The 21,569-nt window shown below is 50.4% G+C and overlaps 1 protein-coding gene across 8 annotated transcripts in view; it reads right to left on the bottom strand.

Moving 5' to 3' along the window:
- Positions 1-21,569, bottom strand: part of Arnt2 (aryl-hydrocarbon receptor nuclear translocator 2) — a 149,500-nt gene that overhangs the window by 71,899 nt on the left and 56,032 nt on the right. For 7 of the 8 annotated variants that reach the window (XM_013512638.1, XM_013512642.1, XM_005381432.2 and 4 more), the window contains exons 4-5: positions 17,745-17,958; positions 13,901-14,114 (exon numbers count right to left, since the gene is read on the bottom strand). In XM_013512638.1, the coding sequence (XP_013368092.1) occupies positions 13,901-14,114; positions 17,745-17,958 (428 nt within the window). The remainder of the gene's footprint in view (positions 1-13,900; positions 14,115-17,744; positions 17,959-21,569) is intronic. The other variant, XM_013512643.1, reaches the window with a different exon arrangement.

Raw genomic sequence — 21,569 nt, 5'->3', positions numbered from 1 at the left:
CAGCTCTCCAACACAGGACCTGGGCAGTGCAGGACCCCAAATGCAACACATCAAAGCTGCAGTTATCAAGGGGAGAAGGAACAGCACAAGGTCCGCTATGTGCAAAGGCAGCCCCTGGGGAAAGTAGAGATTCCACACAACAGTGCCAAACAATCAGATATCCACATGCCAAAAGCATTTTTTAAAAAGAAGCCTGGATTCACAAGGATTACATGAGAAATATTCATGAAGTCATCTCACATAGCACCTCACATAGTATATAAACATTAGTTCTGGCTCTTCTTAGATTCTAAAAAACACACCCCCTTCCCAGTAACCAGTACAGCCTTTATATATAAAAATGCAAATCACAGCCTGTTAACATCCTTCCAGGGACCACTTCTTGCACCATGTGTAAAACCTAAATGCAAAATGGCCCTGTGGGGCTATCCCTGGCGGGCTGCCCCTGTCACAGGCCACAGCAGCTCCCCTCCCCAGAGTCTTTAATGCCACAGCCCCACAGATTGTAAATTCCCATGCATTCATATCCTTCAGCCTTCAGTAAGCCCCTTCCAGCCCCACTCCACCACCTCCTTGAACGTGTCACTGTTCCACACCCTGCTTTTCTCCCTTTCAGTTTACTGGATGGCCATTTGTCCATTCTCCACCACTATGGGTAGTGACCGGTGTCCATGTCCGTCTCGCTCACTCCTGCCAGTGCAGTGACAAGCACTGGATAAATATTTGTTCAATTAAAGACATAAAATTGCCCCCCTGGAGGTTCCCCTTCATGCATGAAGATCTGGCCAAGCCCCAAGGAATGGACTTGGTTTCGGGCCAGGCTGCTGCCACCCTGAGGAGAACAGCGAAAGGAGGGCACGTGTACACAGCTCCAGCCCCGCTCCAGCAACTTGCTTCATGCTGTTGTCCCAGGCAAATCCAGCTGCTCTAATGGACAAGCCCAAGGGTGGCCAGCTGTACCCATGTGTTCTCTTCCAGACAAGGCCACACTAGGCTCTGCAGATGTCCCACACAGACCCCAGATCCTCTAGACCAGTCTGGTGGGTAGATCCCTCCCCAGGACCCTGCCAGTATGTCAGCTGATGGCTCCATCTGCTGTCTGTGACCAAGGACAGCCTGGGTCAGGGCTCCCTTGCCTCTAGGCAGGACAAACCCCATGGGCAGCAGACACTCCTGCACTCTGTCCTGCGGGTCAGACCTCTCCCAAGCCATGCCTTTGCCTGGCTTCTCCTCCAACCTGTCCTGACTCACCCACCTTCTCCCTCACCAGTTCCTTTACAAAAATGTGGCACAAATCTCTGTGCAGTTTTTATGACTAGGACATTGCGGTGAAAAGAATGGCACCTGTAGCTAGGAAAAGGAAGGCGATGGAGCAGCTGGAACCTGGCCTGCATGGCCTTGACCCCTCCTCACACTGGCCCTGATGAGGAGCTGAGGCTCAGGGAGAACGTGGACCTTGTTCACGATCACATGAGACCAGGACCGGACTCGGGGTGGAATCCATGACCTTCCGCTGTTGAAGATAGCGGCAGGGGTTACAGGAAGGGACTGCAAACTGTGCCCAGGTGTATTGTCCAAACAGAAAGATGGCCAGCTCTGCGTGGTAGATGCTCAGAGCCATGGCCACTGCAGGCATGTCACGGAGGGAGCTGCAGGACAGATAAAAACTGGCTCCTGGGACCCTGAGATACAGGGCTCTTAGGAGGCTAGGTCTCCAGGATCCAGCTGAGCTCAAATCAAGGCTACAGCGACACTGAAAGTGGCTCACTGGAGAGTCATTTTTACCATCGCCCCAAATGGGAAAACCGAAAACCATGCACCCTCGGCTCACTGCCTAAGCAAACAACAGGCAGCAGAAGCTCTGTGCTGGAGGATAAGAAAGGAATCCACACAAATAAAGGGAAAACTGGATGCAGATGTTTTCCTCAATTAGCTTCTACTAAAAAAGCAATAAACAGGAAAGATCAGTGCTATATGTGCATTTTTACTTAACCATTTGGCTTAAGTCATGACATTTCAGAGGGAAATGTGTCATCCTTCAGTGAAGCTAGAGGAAACTATTTTAATTTTCTTGATCATGCTAGAGTTTTTTTTGCAAACAAGCTATTTTTAACCAAAGCTTTACAAAATACGGCCATCACGTGAGACCATTACCGAAATCTTAAATCAGACCAGCAGGAAGCAATGATTCAACATCTTTTCAAATGTCCCAAAGTAACTCAAAATAATTATCTCTGCCTAAAAACAATACTACTTCTGGCTATCTTTGTTGCAGTTTCCTTTTATAGAAGCAGGAAAATAAATCTCTATTTACTCAAAGTTAAGATAAACATATTTTATTAAGAAATCAAGATTCTTGTAAGAGAGGGCTTAAAATGCAGAGAGTGCATTTTTCAATTGTGTTGCTGGTTACATTCTTAACATTTTGTTTTCGGTATAGTACTTTAAAAAATAAAATTTTCTCTTGTACTTTCTGAAATTTCTCTCCTAGATATAGGACACACTGTGCTATAAATTAAATATTTTATTTAATTGTGGTCTCATGCTTTCTTTTTTGTGCAAGGGTCCCTCATCCTCAGATTCACAGTGGAATCACAAGTCTTGCTTTTAGAAATACAGGTCCAGGGGCTGGGGATTTAGCTCAGCGGCAAAAGCGCCTGCCTGGCAAGCGCAAGGTCGTGAGTTCGGTTCCTGGTACCGGAGAAATACAGGTCCTGCTGGCGTGGTGGCACATGCGTATAATCCCAGCACTCGGGAGGCTGAGGCAGGAGGATTGTTGAGAGTTCAAGGGCAGCCTGGGTTAAAAAGTGAGCTCAAGGCCAGCCTGAACTACATAGTGAGACCCTGTCTCAAAAAGGCAAACAATAAATAAATAAAATTTAAAAATAGAAATACAGGTCCTGAGGCTCCCTGCAGACCCTCACTGCAGAGGCCACATGCACCAGTGACTTCTCTTGCAGGTGAAGCTCTTAATGGATGGAAACCCACTCTCTGGGGGAGATTCCTGGGCAAGGCTCCTCTTCATGTTCACAAAGCCCTGGTATGCTTCCAGGTTAGTTTCCCTTCCCAGCAGGCTGTGCGTTTAGACACAGCATGACACGTTCTCAGACAGGAGTCAAGGCCAGGAAGAAAAAGGATACCCATTGTGCTGGGGCACAATACCCAGGCTTCACATCCAACTGCAAAGGAAGCCTGGAGCTGGTGCTCAGGCAAAGCAGCCAAGCACTGTGCCCGTATCTGCAGCCCAATGCCATGCCCTGCAGACTGGCAGAGGCAGGCAGGCCAGACTGGGCCAGGTCCCTACTTCATGCTCACTATCCCACCTCCCACCCGTCTTGTTTCAGCGCTGCTCCCGCCCCTCACCCCCCACCTGAGCCCACACTCACCATGGCAGCTGCCCACTGTTCTCAGCAGAGAGTGGCCTTGGCCTGGGGTCCGGCCTGCGCCCTGCTCTGCTTCTGTCCAGGCAGAGCCCACTAGCAGGTCTCACCCAAAGCAGGCAAAGGAGGAGAGGACTTGAGCATCAGACAATGAAGTCGGAACAATGGCAGGTATAGGCACAGCACAAAGCAACCTGCCCACTGGATCTGAGAGGTGAGGGAGCACACTGGCCTTCACCTTAGGAGGGCAGGCTTAGGTTGACTACAGACCGAGGTCCAGAGGGAGGGAATGAAGAGGGGAGCAGGAAGCAGAGGGATGACCCAGCGGGCTCCCCTGCGTCAATGCACACACCCACACAGCACCTTGCAAAGCCACACCCCACCCAGGCCTGCAGACACAGTCCTGGGACTGAGGCACTGGGAACCCGCAGAGGTTACAGGAGAGGAACAACACTGTGGAGTTTTCCTTCCCAGGAGGGCGCACTGAGCATGGGGTCACCGCAGTGGATGCCATCAGCCAGGGGGCCCAAGAAGCCAGCAGCCGGGGCAGAGGCCGCAGAGGAAAGTGAGTGTTTGCGACCCGATTCCCACACCACAAGTCAGGGTGTTTCCCCGCGCTTCCTGCTCTCTTCTTGACCAAACTCACTTCTAGAGAAGAGCTTTGAACCTGAGAAGGCACGGCCTCCACAGAGGTCACTCAAGACAGGACACCTCGGCTTCCTAAATACTATCTGGGTGGGGAAGGAACTAGTGTATGGAATCCCCCCCTCTAAAAAGCTCTCAGGTACAACTTGCCTGCATCTCCAGGCTCACCACCCATATGGGTCTCCCCCAAATTCACATCCACCCCACCCAGCAACTGTGAGCGTGACCTTGTTTGTAAATGGGTCTTTGTAGAAAGGAGCAAGTTAAGATGAGGCCAGACTGCACAAGATGGGTCCTAATCCAACACAATTCATCTTTACAAGAAGAGGGAGAGTCACACACAGAGGCAGGGAAAGGGCGTGTGAGGCGGAGCTCAGACCTGGTGTGCACACTAGAGGCAGGGAGAGAGGCACCTGATAGGAGGAACCAACACGCTGAAGCCAATTTTGGACTTCTCATCTCCAGAGCTGTGGGAGAACACATTCTTGCTCAGTCGGTGGTAATCTTTTCTTCAATCAGATTTTATTGGTACAATTTAAATATGAGGCGGTAGTAATCTGTTACAGCAGATGGAGGAAACTGTATACCACCTCAAGCCAAGCCTGTGGAGCTCCAACTCCCTTCCAGGCATGGTGCCCTGAGCCAGTATGGACGCCCGCCCACATGTCCTCTGCTGTCTTGCCAGAGTGAGCATCTCAGTCCTCTGGGGCCAGGGGCCTATGCCTGCTCTGGGAACAAGCAGCCCCTTCCCACCGTCCCTCCCTGGCTGCCCCTCTCCCATAGATCTCGGTGAGCAGCACCCACTCACGAGGCTGCCTCAAGCTGCGCTGTGTGGAACGCCACGTCTTCAGCTCTCACTGCCTCCCGGCCCTGTCCTAGGTGACACCTGTCACAGCGTGCGCCGCACACAGGGTGAACACCTCTCTGGCATCCTTCTGCCCCACTAAACTGCAGACTCCAGAGGAGCAGCGTGCACTGGTTTCCTCATCGCCACATCACAGTCTGTCGGGAGGGAGCGCAGGCTGGAGGAGGGAAGCAGCAGAGACAGACAGGAAAGGAGGGAACATCGCCGCTCCTCTCCTGCGTCAAACCTGCAGAGATGGTCTTGAGTACAGGACACAAGAGGAGTGTCACCTTTTGAGACGGGGCACCCCATCTGCCTTTGTCCTTAGACACACATGGAAGGGGTAGGAGGAGAAATAAAGCGGGGCAAGATGGAAAGTTTGGAAAACCTCAGCTCCATATGTGTGGTTAAATACCATCTTTTTAATTATTAAAAAAATGAATGAAATTTCTACAACTTCCAAACACTACTGTTAACCACTACCCCACAGGTCACCTCCATTGAGCTTCACAGCAGTCCTGTGGGCGACACAGGACGGTGAGGCCTGTGGGGTTAGGTCACTATCCATGCTTCCAAATCAGGGATCCCTCCGCTTCCCCTGGCTGTGCCCCCACTGGGCCCCCCATGCGCAGCACACAGGTGGCTGTGAGCTCTGCGCTTCCAGGAGCAGAAAAGCCACCCTTACTGAGGGTGGACACGGCTCAGGGTTTTCTATCTGCTGTGACACCACAGTGAGAATGAACCCAGCAGCCCAGCTGGAATCTGTGCACATTTATGAAATACCATTCAGCAGAAAACAGGAGAGAAAAACACAAACAGTTCGGCAGCATCTGAACGCTATGTATGCAGCAAAGCAAAACAAGGCAGATTGTATAAATATTTAACAACGAGAAAGAACTGAATTACATCCAAAGAAACATCTGGGTCAATAGATCTAAGGAGGCCGTGGTTTCCAGTGGGAAAGTCACTGTGAAGTGATAAACAGCCAGCCACAGCCCTCGGATTTCACCCCTTGCGGGCCCACCAGGCGCCCTGGCAAGCCAGCCCTTAAAGCTTTTTCCAGCAACCTAAATGTTTACTACACAACTGCGCAATCTCTGAGTGGCCAAAATCAAATAAACATGCTTTTCTTACCGGTAAGATGTTTTATTTCTATTTTAAACAACAGAAACTCAATAACAGCATTAATAGTTGACTTGAGATAAAAATCCATATTTTATTTTATTTTTTTGTTTCTTTGTTACCTAATAAGGCAAGAAATGGACCGCTGAATGTGTTAAGGATTTCAGGTTCTGGCTTTAGTCCAAAGACTAAGTTTGGGTCTTCCAAAGAAAATAAGCTATCTGCTTGAAAGTATCATTTTCATGAAGTTACCTTCGTGACTGACATTTGGAAAGAGCCCATCTTTTCCAGAGCTGATACCGCAGGGTGGACTGCGAGGTTCACAGGACACCCACCCCCTCAGGGGCCAGTTATCTGCCTGACATTCCTCCACCCCAGGAATGACGGCACAGCCGTTTTCCACGTGGTCTGTCCTTGCCCTCTTTTCCAAAGTGTTACAAAAAAGGCCCAGCTGCCTGGGGTGGGCTGAGACTTCCATGCTGACAGCGGGCAGCCACTTTCCCGCACATGCCTCTCATCCTAGGACGTGCTGTGTGCTGTCGGTCCTCAGGGGCATCTGCAGGGCCGGGGTCACTTTGCCCTTCCTGGGTCCTCCCAGGTGACAATGTGAGTACACCCTCAGTCCCAGCTTCCTCTCCTCTTTCACAGTGAGGTGCGGCCACATGCTGTCCCTGGTGGAGGACTGCATCACCTGAGCTGCACAGGGACATCGCAGCTGCCAGGACTGCTGGGCCGCGGTCAACCACCACAGCAGCCGTGTTCACATACCTTTCAGCAGCTCCTAAGACAGCTTAGGCCTCTGCATTCACTTAGGAGTCCCCCTGCCGGTCTGTAAGACAGGACACCTGTGGAACTCTGGGCACTGGTCAGCCTGCACAGCTGAGAGCTGGGCAGACACACCAGGGCAGGGAAAACCACTGGCACAGATCAAGTCACCACCCTCCAGTCCTGGCTTCCAAAGGGTGCCCAGACCCCAGCTGCTGCAGCCCCCTCCCACCAGGGCTCAATAAATTCTTTAGCTTGGCTTTCTCCAAACATTAATGTGCAAAGCGCAGAGTCTGGGCAGCAGGCCTGACATGGGCCTGCAGTCTGGAGGTCCAAGAAGTCACAGGAGACCCAGGCACTCCTGGCCCATGGAACACACATTTGGTGACCTACACCTTCCAAGTACAGATAAACGCTGGGCTGGAGTCTTACAGTGAGCAGGACATTTCACAGAATGTATCCCTCTCATCTTCCTGAGGCACAGAGGAAGAACATTAAAGTCAGAGATGAGAGAGTGTGACAAGGCCACGAATAAAGGTGGACTCGGTCCAGGTGACAGGACAGGAAGCCCCAGATACCTTTCCCAGTCACTGCTCTCCAACTTCAGCATATATCCCGAGGACTCCAGCAGGTGGAACGCAGACTGCTGGGCCCCCAGAGCTTCTGATTTGGTGAGGCTAGGGTGGGGCCAAGAACTTGCATTTCAAGCACATTCACAAGTGATGCACATGAAGCTGCTCCAGTGACACAGAGAGAACCACAGCTCTAGAACCAAGAGTCTCAGAGCTTTGCTGCCATTCACCACTCATATGCTCCTCATGCCCCAAATGCTGCCCTGATCTGCCCTCTGTATACCAGTATTCCCAAGCCTGGCTGGGTGGCTGGACTGGCTTCTGGTACCCCAAGGGACACAGGGCTATACTGAGCCTTTATGTCTTGATGACCCCAAAGGGGTGCACTGACAGTGCAATGATTGTATACAAGCTCTGTTTTGCAGCAGTTCAGCCTCAGCCGTGGAACCTGAGCACCCCTCAGTAATTGCAAGCTCTTTCCTTACCTGTAAAAGGGTCAGCAGCCCTATGCCGGGGACTGAGAGGAGGCCGGATGACCAGCGATTCTCACCACTCTGTGTACACCAGAATCAGTCAGAAGCTTTGACAAACACCAGCGCCCAGCCCCTACCCCTGCCCCTGCGAGTAGCTGATGTCAATATGTAGCCAGGGTTGATACCCTCGGCAGGTACCAAGTGCACACAAACTTAAGAAAATTAATCATAACTATCAATGTCAACATTGAATGAGAAAGAAAAAGCAGCCAGCGTCCCACAGTCCCTCTCTCCCAGACACATGGGGAGATTCCGCATGAAACACAGGGTGTGAGCACTCCCAGACCCAGCTCGATGGAAGGTCTATGGCAGGGCTACAGCGCCAGCTGACTGGCTCCCCTGTGGCCTGCTCTCATGAGCCACTATCTATGCTCAGACCATGCTGGGCCAAAGCCTGTGACCCAAGGCTGAAAGCATCTCTGGACTTCAACAGAGCTCTTGGGGAGATAGGAAAGCTTAATCACAGCTGAGATTGGGACGTGTGATTCATGCATGGGGCTTTCCAACTAAAGGCCTTGGGGACCAACCTGGCTCAGGCTTTCCTCAAATTATCACACAGACGCTGGGCTGGAGTTGTTGGGAAATGGGGGTTCCTTCATTCACAACAGCTGGGAACTCTTACAGACAAGGGTACAAGTGCCGATCATAAGGCCAACTGCACCCCACCTGACCTTTCCACAATCATGCAAAACAGGTACTTGTTGAACCAATTAATAAATGATTAAATGAAGTTTTAGCATTAGATTTTAAAAAGCAAGAAGGAGCTTGGTATGATGGTGCACGCCTATAATCTCAGCACTCCGGAAGGCTGAGGCAGGAGTATTGCAAATTCAAGCCTAGTGTGGGCAACCTAGTGACTTAGTAAGAATTTGTCTCAAAAAGAAAACAAAGGTCTCAACATGCAGCTCCATGCAAAGGCCCTCGGTTCAACCCCCAGTACTGTCAAAAGCAAGAAAACAAGAAAGCAAGAAAGGAAAGAGGGGAGACAGGGAGGGCGTCTTGGTTACTTTTCTCTCATTGCTGAGACAAAATACCCAGCACCCAAATTGAAGAGGAAAGGGTTTATTTAGCTCACAGTTTGTGGACATTTCAGTCCATACTCAGCTGACTCCAAGGCGGAGTGGCACATGGCACAGGGCAACTGTCCATGGCAGCAGAAAACAGCAAAAGCAACAACAGCAAAAAGGGAGGAGCTGCATGGGGGAGAGCAAGCCTCTTTCCTTCCCTTCTATTGTATGCAGGCTTCCCCCCACCACCAAAGGGCAGGTGTAGCACTCACACCCATAATCCCAGCACTGGATCGTGGATCAATCATAGACTCTAGAAGCCCGCACCCATGACTGCACGAGGCTTTGGGGGGACACCCATACATAAACCATAAGAGAGGGAGAAAGATACTAGGGAGAGAGGGGAAAAGAAAGAAAAGGAAGGAAGGGAAGGAGGAACTCAGCCTCTGCTGGCACACTTTCCTGCTGTTGGTCTGCTTTATTTCAAAGCTATTCTCTAAACTGAAAAAATGCAGACCCACTTCTCAGAATGCAGGGAGAGCCCAGTGAAACCAAACTCCAGCAGCTCAATGCTGGAAAAGGGCCAAAAGGACCTTGTCTTAAGGTGCCTATGGTCACCCTCTTCCACACCCACTTCCTGGCCAGACAATCTGGACAGCTCCTTCCTGCTTCGGGGCTGGGGTCACCAACAAGGCACCTATGCCTGTGCTCACCAGGGTCTCAGTTTCCCAGAGCTCCCAGGAAGACTACTGAGGATATAATCACCTCACTCCACGCACCAGTGGTTCGTACACTGCCTCCTGCTGGCCCTCAGCCCTAATCCTGTTCAGGTCAGTGGCCCCATGTGGCCTGCAACGCTGAGCCTCTCCTTGGTCACCATGTTCCTTCCCCACCGAGACGGTTAACTACGACTCTCAGATATTCACCAGCATGAGTTCTGCATCTTCTCCCCCAACAACACTTTCGTCTGATCTCTGCCAGCCTTCTCCACGGCCAACATCCACTCCACTTTCTGCTCAGAGTCCTGTCACCCAGACGTCCTAGCATTCCAGGCCGCTTCCAGTTTCCGGAACAGTCCATCCTTCCCCTCAGGATCACCTCAAACATGGCTAAGCCTGGGCCTCCAGGCTGGCTCTGCACACCTGCCGATCCGCCCACCCAGTGTCTTCCTCCTGGGAATCACCTTCCCCAGCTCCTGTGTGCCACGGCCCTGGTAGAGAAGCTGGCCTCGACCCTAGATCAGGGTCTCCCTAGACCCTGGCATTGGTCAGGGCAGGACAGGGGTCCAAATGGAGGGCAGAGAGGCAGCCGTACATCTGAAGGAGCATCTGCAGGAGGTCACTATGTTAAGCCACAGGCCACAGGTGCAAACACAGCTGCATGTAAGCACCTTTGCCTGCCTGACAATCCATCCTGTGCAGAGAACAGCAAAGCAGGAGTAAAGGAGAAGGCACACAGCAGATTTGCATCACCCCAGGTAGCTGTGATTTATAAAATTTCCGTGGACACTGAATTCACAAATATAGAACCACCACTCCCAGGGGAAATGTAGGGGCAGGTCCCCGCCAGCTTCTGATCACCACAGTGTATAACCTTGTCTGAGTGTTTGTTTAAAAACACCTTATTTCCCATACACCATTGCCTCACTGACACCACATTCACAGGCAACAGCACTGTTCCTCCTGCCTGGATGAAGCCTGTCTAACAGCACCTACCCTTGGGCTGGCTGCACACAAAGACAAGCTCCCACCCCATCCTGAGCACCCCAAACCCCCAAGGCCATCAGTGAGGAAACCCTGCTGCAGGAAGCTCTTCCAGCCTCCTTGGAGCTCAACATGCTGTCAAGTTGTGTGTCCTGGTAGAGTCACATGGCACCCCATGGCCTTCAGGAACCCTGTCCTCTTCCACCTTAGGGATAAAAACCAGCTTATCCAGTCCCATCTTGCTGCTCTGGAGAGGCAGCCAACAGAGGGGGCTCATTGTCCTCGGGTCCCCTCTGCCATCTTGGAGGACCCCCTCAACTGCACCAGCTCTGACTGCTGTGGCCACCGCCCGACATTCCCTCCAAGGCCATTTATGGCCAGTCTGCCTCACTGCCCTGGAAACTGTGCCACACACATTTAGATGTCACACACAGGAACATCCATCCACCCTGCAAATGACACCCTTGACCTTAGCCTATTCCGCCCCGACCACCACTTCCCCTGTCATCTGCCTCAACAGGGTCTCTGGACTGGCCTTCAGGGAAGCCACATCCTGTGGTCGGACTGGGGAAAGATAGTTCTTTCCAGAGAAGGTGATTTTAGCTGGGAAACCAGCACTTCCTGGGTGACTTGCTTTCCCTTCCCTCCCCTTCCCCAATACCTAACTCTGCAGTGTGCAACCTTTAGGACTTCTGTGTGGAGTTCTTTAACTCAGCCCAGGACTGGGCAGCAGGGCAAGTCTTTCTGGGTCTGTGTTAGCATCAATGTTTTATGAAAACATGGGGTTCACTGCCACATGTGTCACCCCATGAGGAAAGAGATGAGTAAGGCAGACCCTGTCCTCATACCTTAATCCTCTGTCCTCTTCCTCTTGCTGTGCATCGCTGACCATTAGTACTGGGGAAACTCCCATTACACTTCAGAAAGAGCCACATTTGTGCCACCTTTGTCACCTATGACTCAGTCTTATTGTAAGTGCTATGTGTAGAATTGTGAATCCCCAAATTCACATGTTGAAATCCTAACCTCCAGACTTCAGAATATAACTGTCTTTGGAGCTAGGCCCTAAAAGAGGTAATGAAAGTGAAATAAGGCTGTGATCCAGCGTGACTGGTATCCCTATAAGAGGAAGAGGCACCAGGGATGTGAGCAGAGAAAAAAGAACATGTGAGGCTTCAGAGAAAATGTAGCCATCTGGAAACAGAAGACACAGGCCTCAGGAGACACCACTGTCACAGGCGTGATGGACAGAACACTTGATTTTAAATTCTTACCTTGAAATCTTAACCCCTAAGGTATTAGGAGGTGGGCTGTGGGAAGGTGATTAAGTCATGAGAGTGGTGCCCTCATGATTGTAATTGGTGCCCTTATAAAAGAGGTACTGTGGTCTGGATCTCAAATGTCCCCCAAAGACTTGTGTGTGGAAGGTGCTTGGATCCATGGATGATGAGTCCACAGCTGAATGTGCTGATAGAAGTGGGGTCTGGTCAGAAAAGGCCGATGATCTAGAGGGGCTTGTCTTCTTCCTGGTCCCCCTTTTTCTCCTGATTTCTGTCCACCATGATGCAAGCATCTTTTTTCCATCCGACCTTGACGCCATGCCCTTCCTGCTTGGGAGCTGGCCAACCACAGACTGAAAATGTGAGCCGAAATAAGCTGCTTCTTCTTCAAGTAATGAGTGTGGGGAATTCTGCACTAGCAACAAGAAAGTGGCCAAGACAGCTACTAACCCCTCCCACCCTGTGAAGACAAAACAAGAAGCTGCCACCTGTGAACCAAAGCATGGGCCCTCACCAGACACCAAATTTACTGGTGGCTTGATCTTGGACTGCTTGATCTCTAGAACTGTGAAAAGTTAAATTTTTGTCACTTAAAAGCTACACAGTTAATAGTGTTTTGTTGCAGCAGCCCAAATAGACTAACCCATTGGACTTCCTGTGTCCAGAACTATCAGAAAACAAATTTATTTTGTTTAAGTTACCCAGGTTCTGGTATTTGATTTGTCAACCTGAGCAGAATACAATGAGCAAAACGCTGACTCCCTCCTTCAGGAAGCTTCTGCTGAGGCCTCCTACGTACAGAGCACAGAGACAGGCACTGTGGGCAAATATGAGTGAGAACCCAGCACCCGCCATGTGGCGGGGAGAACAGCTCGGCCTAAACCCACCATCACACAGCAGAATGCACACGTCACGACACAATAACTCTGTAACTCATTAGGAAAATATAAATTTGTTTGATTAACATACATTGGTAGCTTGGTTCTCAAACTTAATTCTTTCCACAATTCTGGTTGCATACTGAATTAGACAAGAACCAAATCAAATTCAATGGTTAGCTTCAATGTTGACCTTATTGAGGAAATTTGATTTGGTTCTTGTCCAGTTCGGTTTGGGACCAGACACATGGAAAGAATTAAGTTTGTGAATCAAGGTACCACTATATTAGGGAGCAATCTGAGGATAATGTGTATTTTATATTTATCAGTGAGGACTACTAGATGAACATAGCACCAAGCCCAACCAAGCTATATAGGAATACACAGAACTCACACTCCAGGGACGTCTACCAACAATCTTGGTTCACCCCCTGTTACAAGCCACATTCATCTACACATGGTGTTAAAATTCTCCATCTGATTCCACATGATTCCCTCCCATCAGCTCTAACTCACAGGTGGCAACACCTTGGAGACGCATGTCCACTAGCCAACTTCAGGTCATTTTCAAGGTCAAGTACCATGTTTCATGATATTTATGAATGCTGTAACCATTTAAATTTAAAGCTGTGCTACTGTTTTCAACAGGTTTCTATTTTTGCTTTTCTCTGCCACTAACACATTACTGAGATTTGTATTCCTAATGCACTCTGCTTCCATAAGCCTTACAGTTTTACTGCATGAGTTTTGTTACTGTAGTGATTTTTAAGAGTGTGTCTGTTACATTATAGCAGAACTGTCTGTACTTAAATGTTTTCAATAAGGAACAATATTCAAAGAGACAAAGGCCTGAGTCATGAGCGTCTCTGATCAGGATCAGAAATAACCACACACTTCCTACACCAACTTCACAAGTGTGTAGACCTGACTAATGTAGCAAGGAGGACTCCTAGTAGCAAGGTACAGGAATTACAGGTAAAACACAGGGGGGAAAAGTAATGCATTCAAAATGTATTTTTAAAAAGTTAGAGGGGGAATGAGGCTATTAACAAGCTAAGTAAAATACACCCTTTTGCCTCTAGGGAGCTTTTTATGATTCCGTTTTTCCAGTGTGTTTACTGGAAGAACTTTTTCCTAAGGTCGGACAGCCCCACAGAAGAGCCAGACTGACCTGTCATCGAGTTTTCCGAGGTGCACAGCTGCTCTCTCAGCTTCTCCACATCATCAGGGTGCACCTGCTCATACAGGGTGCTTCCGAACCACTCCGACTGGGGCTGGTTTAGAACAGGCGTGACCGAATCAGATACGTAGATCACTCTCCCTGTCTCAGCTGCCACAACAAACAGAAATCCATCAGCAGCTTCCAGGATGAGGTGCTTCAGCTCCTGGGAAGGGAAGACTGTGATCAACACAATGCTCCAGAAGACACAGACCAATTATATTTTATGAGCAACCTCCAGCTTCCTTTATTCCAATACTTGTTCTAGTATATATATAATGTGGGAAAATACTCCAAATTTACTGGGAAATAAGCTAGAAAATCCACAAAACATGCACCATCCCTGGGTCCAAGGATGTAACTCAGTGGCACAGTACCTGTCTGGCAAGTATGAGGCCTTGATTCAATTCCCAGTACCAAAAAAATAAAGTGCACCATCCCTAAGACACAGCCACTCAACACAGCCCTCTTAGGGAAAGACTTCTCCAGCGCCAGGGAATGATGGGGAGGGTGTTTGACCCACCACAGGGTGTGGGGCTGGCAGAGGTGTGAGTGTCATCCCTGAATATTGGAGGTGCAGCCGTAACACTGCTGCAGAAGGGCCCAACACCCAGTGATCACCACAGGAAGTGCTTATGGAAGGAAGGAAAACGGGCTAGTGAAAGGAGAAAAGAAAGAGGTCATGAGTCTCCTCACCCCTGTGCCTGCCACAGTGATAGTACACTCTCCTTACTCCCCTCCACCTGCAGATCTAAGCTCCCCTATGATCTTCTCATGTCTACACCTGATGTAAGAGGGCCTTCAACATCCCCACTGGATATGAGAGATGCCCTGATGTTTGCACCGGACACGAGAGGACTCCTTTTGTCCACCTGCCTGTCCAGCTTCCAGAGCTCTGACAATTGTCACCACCAGCTCCACAGACTCTTGGGTTGCCCAACAGGCAGCAGGGCATGTAGCATTATCTGCATCACTTTCCAGGGAGAAGCAGTCAGGAGCACCCATCTGGGGTCACAAAGGCTCACGGCATCATGACTGTCAGTGAGGACAGGAAGGAAGCTGCGTGCAATCAATGCATGACAGTAAGAAGCTCTGATGCGAGCCCCAAGGATCATAGATGAAGCAGAATCAACTGTTCAAACAAGATGCTTTTTTTTTGCAGTGCACAGGGGCAGCTCAAGTGTAATGCTTGCACCCAGCCACAATGTCCCTTCCCAGGAGGCGAGGTGCTCCAGTCTGCAGCCCTCACCTCCACCCCTAACCACTACATGCACTGTTCAGGTCAGCGGCTGGCAGGTGGTTTCCACTGGGAATACTTTGTTCCAGTGTAACTGTCCATGGAAGCCCTCCTATGGAGCTCGATAAGGAGAAAAAGGCTCCTGCTCCACAGTCACTAAGCTGGACCTTCTGGCCATTGCTTAAGTGCCTGTCCCCAGGAAGTCCAAGGATCCATAGTTGAAAGATGCTGATCTTCTGCAAGCTGGACCAGAGAGCTTTAGGAATGTCTCTAAGTGCTGGGCTAGGGAAAAATGCAAACCTCCTCAGCCTGAGAAACTTGGGAGGAAGCAGACCATCAATCATTTTTCCAGGAAAAGTTTATTTTGTCCATTTCCCACCCTTCGCACTTCTGTTGTGTCTTTCAGATGCTTAGTCAGAGGGCTGGGTCAGCACTTTTATTTCAGATCATCTGGAAGATCTTCCCAACAGGAAGAGCTGTTTTTAAAGGTGGGCAGGCTGTCTGGGGAGGTAGAGAATTCTGTCACAGGGAAGGCTGAATGGCTTCACATATGCCTTCGTGTTTGCATCCGGTCTGCAAGGGTCAGGAAAGAGCCTAGGGACAGAGCCCACACTCACCTTCCCTTGTCACCTCCCCCAGTTCATCTCATACCCAAGTTCTGTGTTGGAAACCAGAACATGCCCAGCCTTTCTCCTCCAGTTCACAGAAAGAAAGGGCAAAGAGCAAGGGCATGGAGTGAAAAAAGGCTCACCCTGGCTCTTCTGTACTTAATACCTGCAGCTTCTGCTATCTGTAGTTTTGTTTTCAGTGAGATTTGGGGGTGTTAACTGGGCTCTTGTGGTGAAGCATTTACAAGGGTCTGCGCACAGTAGGTGCTCCATAAACATGCGTGTTACCATCATACACTGAACCAACAGAAAAAGATGGGTAGGACTCATGTGGCTTGTGCTCCACAGCGGTCATGCCACCGTGGGTGCTCAGAGTCATTTCAAATATCGTCCTTGTAGGAGTTTTGTAAGAAATAAAAAAATTAGAGGGAAAGCTTTTTCCTGACCCTACTGGTTAGTAGCACTCAATGCATCTCTGGCTGGTTCCTTTCCAAGCCCTGTGTGGAGCAGTAGACACGTGCTGCCTTCCTCACTGCATCTGTAGGGCCTAGGAGCCACCATGGAATTCACTTTCACAGAGGCAGAAATGAGACTTGATGCCCCTGTCCTGGACCACCATACTCCACGCCTCCCAAAGGCCAATGCAGCCACTGCCACACCACGCTGACAGCTACAGATGAGGAGTCACAGGGCCCCTGGGGGGATCTCGGGGCTCGAGCAGGTGATGTACTTGCTAAATGCCTAACAGAACAGTCACAAACGCTGTTCTTTGTCTAAACTACTCCACAGTGTGGATGCGTTCTCAGTGCCACAGAATACATTATTTGTCGCATCTTTTCACTCCTCCCTCCCGGGCTCTGTGCAACTCTGCCCCTTTTTAAATCCCCCGCTCCCTCCTCTGCACCTTCCGTGGCTCCATCCCAGGCTGCTGGCGCTGTTGCCATCCTGAGCAGCCTGCGATGGCACAAGGCCCCTTCTGCTCTGCTCCACTCTGGCCCCGTGTTCTTGGCCTGTCAAGCAGCCCGTTCCTCAGAGTCTGTACTCTGCAAGCTCTCATTCTTCCTATACTACGCTTTCTGACAGGCATGCCAGCCTGCCCTTCCCCTCCACTGTGTACAAAATGCTTTCAAATTCACCATTTCATTTATCACGCAGAAGCTCTGGGAGTCCAGAAGCTTCACATTCTCTGCACAGATAGGAAAGGGAAACTTAGGCAACTGGCTGTCTGCCCCATGGCCAGCACATCCTGGAAGGGCACAGACTCCTGGCTCATGTGACTCTGCTGACAAAATACTATCTTGCTAATGATTCCATGTGCTTCTTTCCAATATCCTAAGTTCGGAACAGGTGTTAACTTGGGGTCCAACCCCCATCTCCTTCACCAACTCCTGACTCCTTCAGAAACAGCTGATTCACCTTTGGCAATTTGTGGATCCTTTTCAAGCCTCAACTTTCTCATTTGTGAAGCAGGGATGAATAACACTGGCTTCTCCACTGGACTAGGCTGAGGAGGAAATAAAAAGATGTACAAAAAGATCTGAACCTGACCAGGCACCCTGCAGATGCCTTCTAGTGCTAGTCATGATGATCCTGCTACCGACACTGTTACTATTGTAACTGCAACAGCAGGGGGTCCCTCGCTGCTACTCTGGCACACCAGGCTGTGGTCCCACTGACTTCTTCCATGTCACCTGGCAAAGTGCATCATTCAGATGCACAGCATATATTTTCAGGGGCAGCTCACTGAGATACATGGAACATGGAACAAAAGATGAAAAGACCCAACACTTTTGAAGAGCACTTCTTGCAGAAAAGTGGAAGCAAGATTTTTTGGCTTCCTGCCTTCCTCAGCCTCAAGCCCCACCTCCCCACGCCATTTATTTTAGGGTAGTGATACTGCAACTCTGTGCCCTTCCCAGGAGGATGCTATAGATGAGTGCTGACAGGGCACCTGCTCGGTGAGGAAGGAAGGCTTGTAGGCGCCGTCCGTGGACTTGTTCCCTGTACCCCTCATGGACTTCATGTGCGAGACAGCCATGCGCAGGATGGTGAGCTTGTCTGGCTTCCGGGCCAGTGCGCTGCAGGTGGGGACCATGTCTGAGAGCTCCGTGATGTACTGGGTCATCTTGTTCCGCCTGCGCCGCTCTATCTCACTGTGATTCTCTCTTCCCAGGAAGCAGAAGACCAGGAGGGATAAAAAGGGAAGTATCAGACAAGGGGTTACTGTGCAGTGTGGTAAAATGGCACATTGTGAACATCAAATGATGGGGCATCAGGCACTAACACCACATGGCTGAGTTCTGTGGACACCTTCTGGCCAGGGAGCTCTCCTGACAACTCAGTCTGTGTTGGGAAGCACAGAGCTCTATGGTCTCCACCTCCATGCACAGACTGAGGCTCCTAGTACTGCCTATGTCTCCATGGACTGTGCATGGACAGAAAATATGAAGACACCGTAGTGGGTCCTCTAACATGTCTCCCAGGTGCTCACATGAATCTATGCATGAAGGAGCATGCGTGCATGTGCACACACATGCACACACACATGCACACACACACACACACACTCACAAAGGGGGCAGAAAGAGAACGCAGTCACTGACTGCTTGTGTGGTTCATGTACCTTATGGACAGAAGCACTATAAGATGCTCCTGGCTTATAATTTTCAAAGTTTATGATGGTGTGAAAATGGTGCATTCAGTAAAAACTGTACTTCAGTGTACATCAACCCATGTAACTATTCGATTTCCACTTTCAGTACAGTATTCAATAAATTATATGAGACTTCCAATAGCTGACTGTGAAATATGCACTGTGTTAGATGCATTTGCCTACGATAGGCTAATGTAAGTGTTCTGTGCCCAGTAGGCAGGCTGGACTGCCCTGTGTTGGGTTAGGAGAATTCAATGTATTTCCAACTTATATTTTCAATTTATAATGAGTTAGGCAGGATGTAATCCTGTCATAAATCAGCAGCATTTGTATACCTCACTATTCTTTGTGTCACTGAGTAGATCAATAGTGCCACAAATTTACTTTGTGCAAAGTTGGGAACAAGTTTTTGTTCTATTCAACATATTTTCTGCAGCATAGTAACAGCACAGGTGCACTCCGGGTTATTAAGCAGAAAATATCCAGTTGTTTCAAAAAGACCGAAGGAATTACTGAACTCAATCTCTGTGATGCGTCAAGGCGAAAAACTAATAGAAGGGCTGGTAGAATGTCTCCATTTGGATATTATTACCTTTACACTTAAAAGGGAAGAGCCAGCCCCACTCAACAACACTAAGACAAAGCTGTCACTTGGGATAAAAGAACTGTCTAAAAATACATCCTAGGTCTCTTATAGGACTTAGGGTTTCACTGGTGCTTAAAGAAGGACAGCGACACAAATAGAAAGAAGGGCGTAACTGCAGGCAGCACTGCCTCTAACGCTGCATGTTTTAAGCAGCTGAACACCCAGCAGCCCAGCCTGGGACAAGCGTGCCAATGGGGCCAACAGCATGTGAGTGTACATGCAAGCTGGGGAGGGCAGCCATGTGGCCCTTCCCATGAAGAACCCTGACCCAGGTCCCAGGAGGGAAGGGGACAGGAGAGGACCACCCTGCCCTGTTCTCAAGCATAGGGATTTTATTAGGAAAGTAAAGCACACCTGCACATGGGAACCAAGAGAAGAATATGATTAAAAGCTCTGAAAAGTTTGGGGAAAGTGAATTCACTAGAAAGGAGCGCAGAGGAGGAGGCCCAGGGTTGAGGATGGGAGGCCCATGATGAGAAGAACCTCTGGGGCAGAGGTGAAGAAGAGAGTTCAGGAAGGGGATCAGGAGATCATGGGTGGCCACGGATGAAGGAGAGGCTGAGGGCTCCCGGGAGCAGGCCCTACAGGAGGGGAGCCCCAGGCCAAGGCTGCAGGGAAGATGCAGGCAGTGCTGGCTGAGGGGGCCTTGGTGCTGTGCACCCTGTGGCCGACTCCTGGGGGAGAAAGGACTGGGTGAGTCCTGGGGGAGGAAAGGACAGAGGCTGAGGTGGGTGCTCCACTCCTGCCTGGTCGCTGCCCACCTCAGCCGACTCTCTGGAAAGGTGTAGCAGCCTTGCTGCTGCTCTGCAGAGCCAGGACCCTCCTGGGCAAGGAGACGGCCCAGAGCACCGGGGCAGGGGCGGGAAAGTGTCGCAGCAGGAATTGTCAGGATTCCCGGTGCTCTGGCACTGGCAGGAATGTTTCCTTGGAACAGACATAGGAACAAGGTCCTTGCTCCACAATTCCAAGCCCTAAGTGAGGGACACCGCCCACCCCTGTGCCTGACCCATCCGAGGGGCTGTCTCAGGAGGCCAGGGAGGGGCCGCAGGAGAGATGCTCGCCCCCGCCACTCACTGTTCTGGGAGCAGCTCTGGTGGGTGCAGTCAGGCTGGAGCCGGGGCCGCCCGGGTCCTGACTCACGGGGCTCTCTCCTCTCCCGGGCTCTCTCACTCACCCCACCTGAAGTCCACATTCCAACTCCCAGCCTGGCTCTCAGTATCTCCTATCAAGCCCCACACACTGCTCACCGCGCTTTTCCAATACAAGCCACACCCTGTGTGCAACGCAACGTCCACTCTGGCTCATCTTCACACAGCACATGTGAGCGGCTTCTTTGCCTCACACTTCTGTCTGTGCTGAAGTTGCAGAAATCTCCAGACTCTTCCCTCCAGCCCCAGCTGGCTGCGGGGATCACTGCCACAATCTCCTCTTACCCTCCTCTCTTCTCAGTCCCTCTAGTCAAGCCTGGCATTGTGGCCAGACTGGTAGTGCTCAAAATGCAAATCCAACCTTCCCTTAAATTCCTTCACTGGCGACCCCAGGCTTACAATTCCCAACCTCTCAGCCAGTTTCCCTGGCAACTGCTCCAGCGAGGGGCGAGAGGGATGCTTCTTCCTGATACTACTTTCCAGTGCAGCTGGCGTTGGATCCCTTGGATCAGTTAGCTTCATAAACATGTCAGGGGGAAAAGTCTCTGTGAGATCCTTAAACAGATCTAAAGCAATTTACCACAGCGCTTAAGAAACCTGATGTGCAGGAAAAATGCATGCAGAAGACAACACCAAGGCAAATGATTTACATGCTGACGGACTTACAGTCTGATCCTATTAATTGGCTCATCCAGGAAATGCTCTGACTGTTTTCGATTTTTATGAAGTAAGACTGAGTTACCAGCAGAATGTCAAAAGACCTGAGAGCTGCCGGTTGCCTGGCAACAAGACCTGATCATTGGTGGCACACATTTATGTATATCTGGTTTCATTCTGCAGCCTCCATGGAGGCAAAAGGGAGGGAAATGCCTTGTGAAAATAGAAAAGCAAATCTCTGGGACTATGCTTGCTGGGCCAAGGTCACCTCCTCCCAGGAGAGTGGACGAGGTGAGGGATGAGCCTGTGGGCCTGGTGTCTGAGCTGCATGGGCTCCACACATGAGTTGGGAGCTGAGCAGGATGCCTAAAGAAATGAGCCTTGCACACTTGGGAATAGAACCAGGGACTTAGCAACAAGGGCAGTGGATGACTGCAGGACACAGGCAGAGCAGCCAGTGTCAAGGACTCTTCTGCTGGGTCAAGAGGAGCCGGTGCTCCAACCCCGGACACAGCTGTGGGAATCAGGGCATGGTGACTTGGGTTTCCCCTCCAGCTTTGCTCCAAGGGGCGAGGCCAGGCCCACCTGATTAAATCTTGACACAGACCGGAGGCAGGCACTGACACTATGCCTGTGTCGTGCCCTGTACCCTGGACAGCGAGGGCAGGCTGC

The sequence above is a fragment of the Chinchilla lanigera genome, unplaced genomic scaffold (genome assembly GCF_000276665.1).
Source record: "Chinchilla lanigera isolate Chin_1 unplaced genomic scaffold, ChiLan1.0 scaffold00015, whole genome shotgun sequence".
NCBI lineage: Eukaryota > Metazoa > Chordata > Mammalia > Rodentia > Chinchillidae > Chinchilla > Chinchilla lanigera.
Note: the sequence above shows the minus strand (reverse complement) of the source record. Positions and strands in the feature narration are given on the sequence as shown.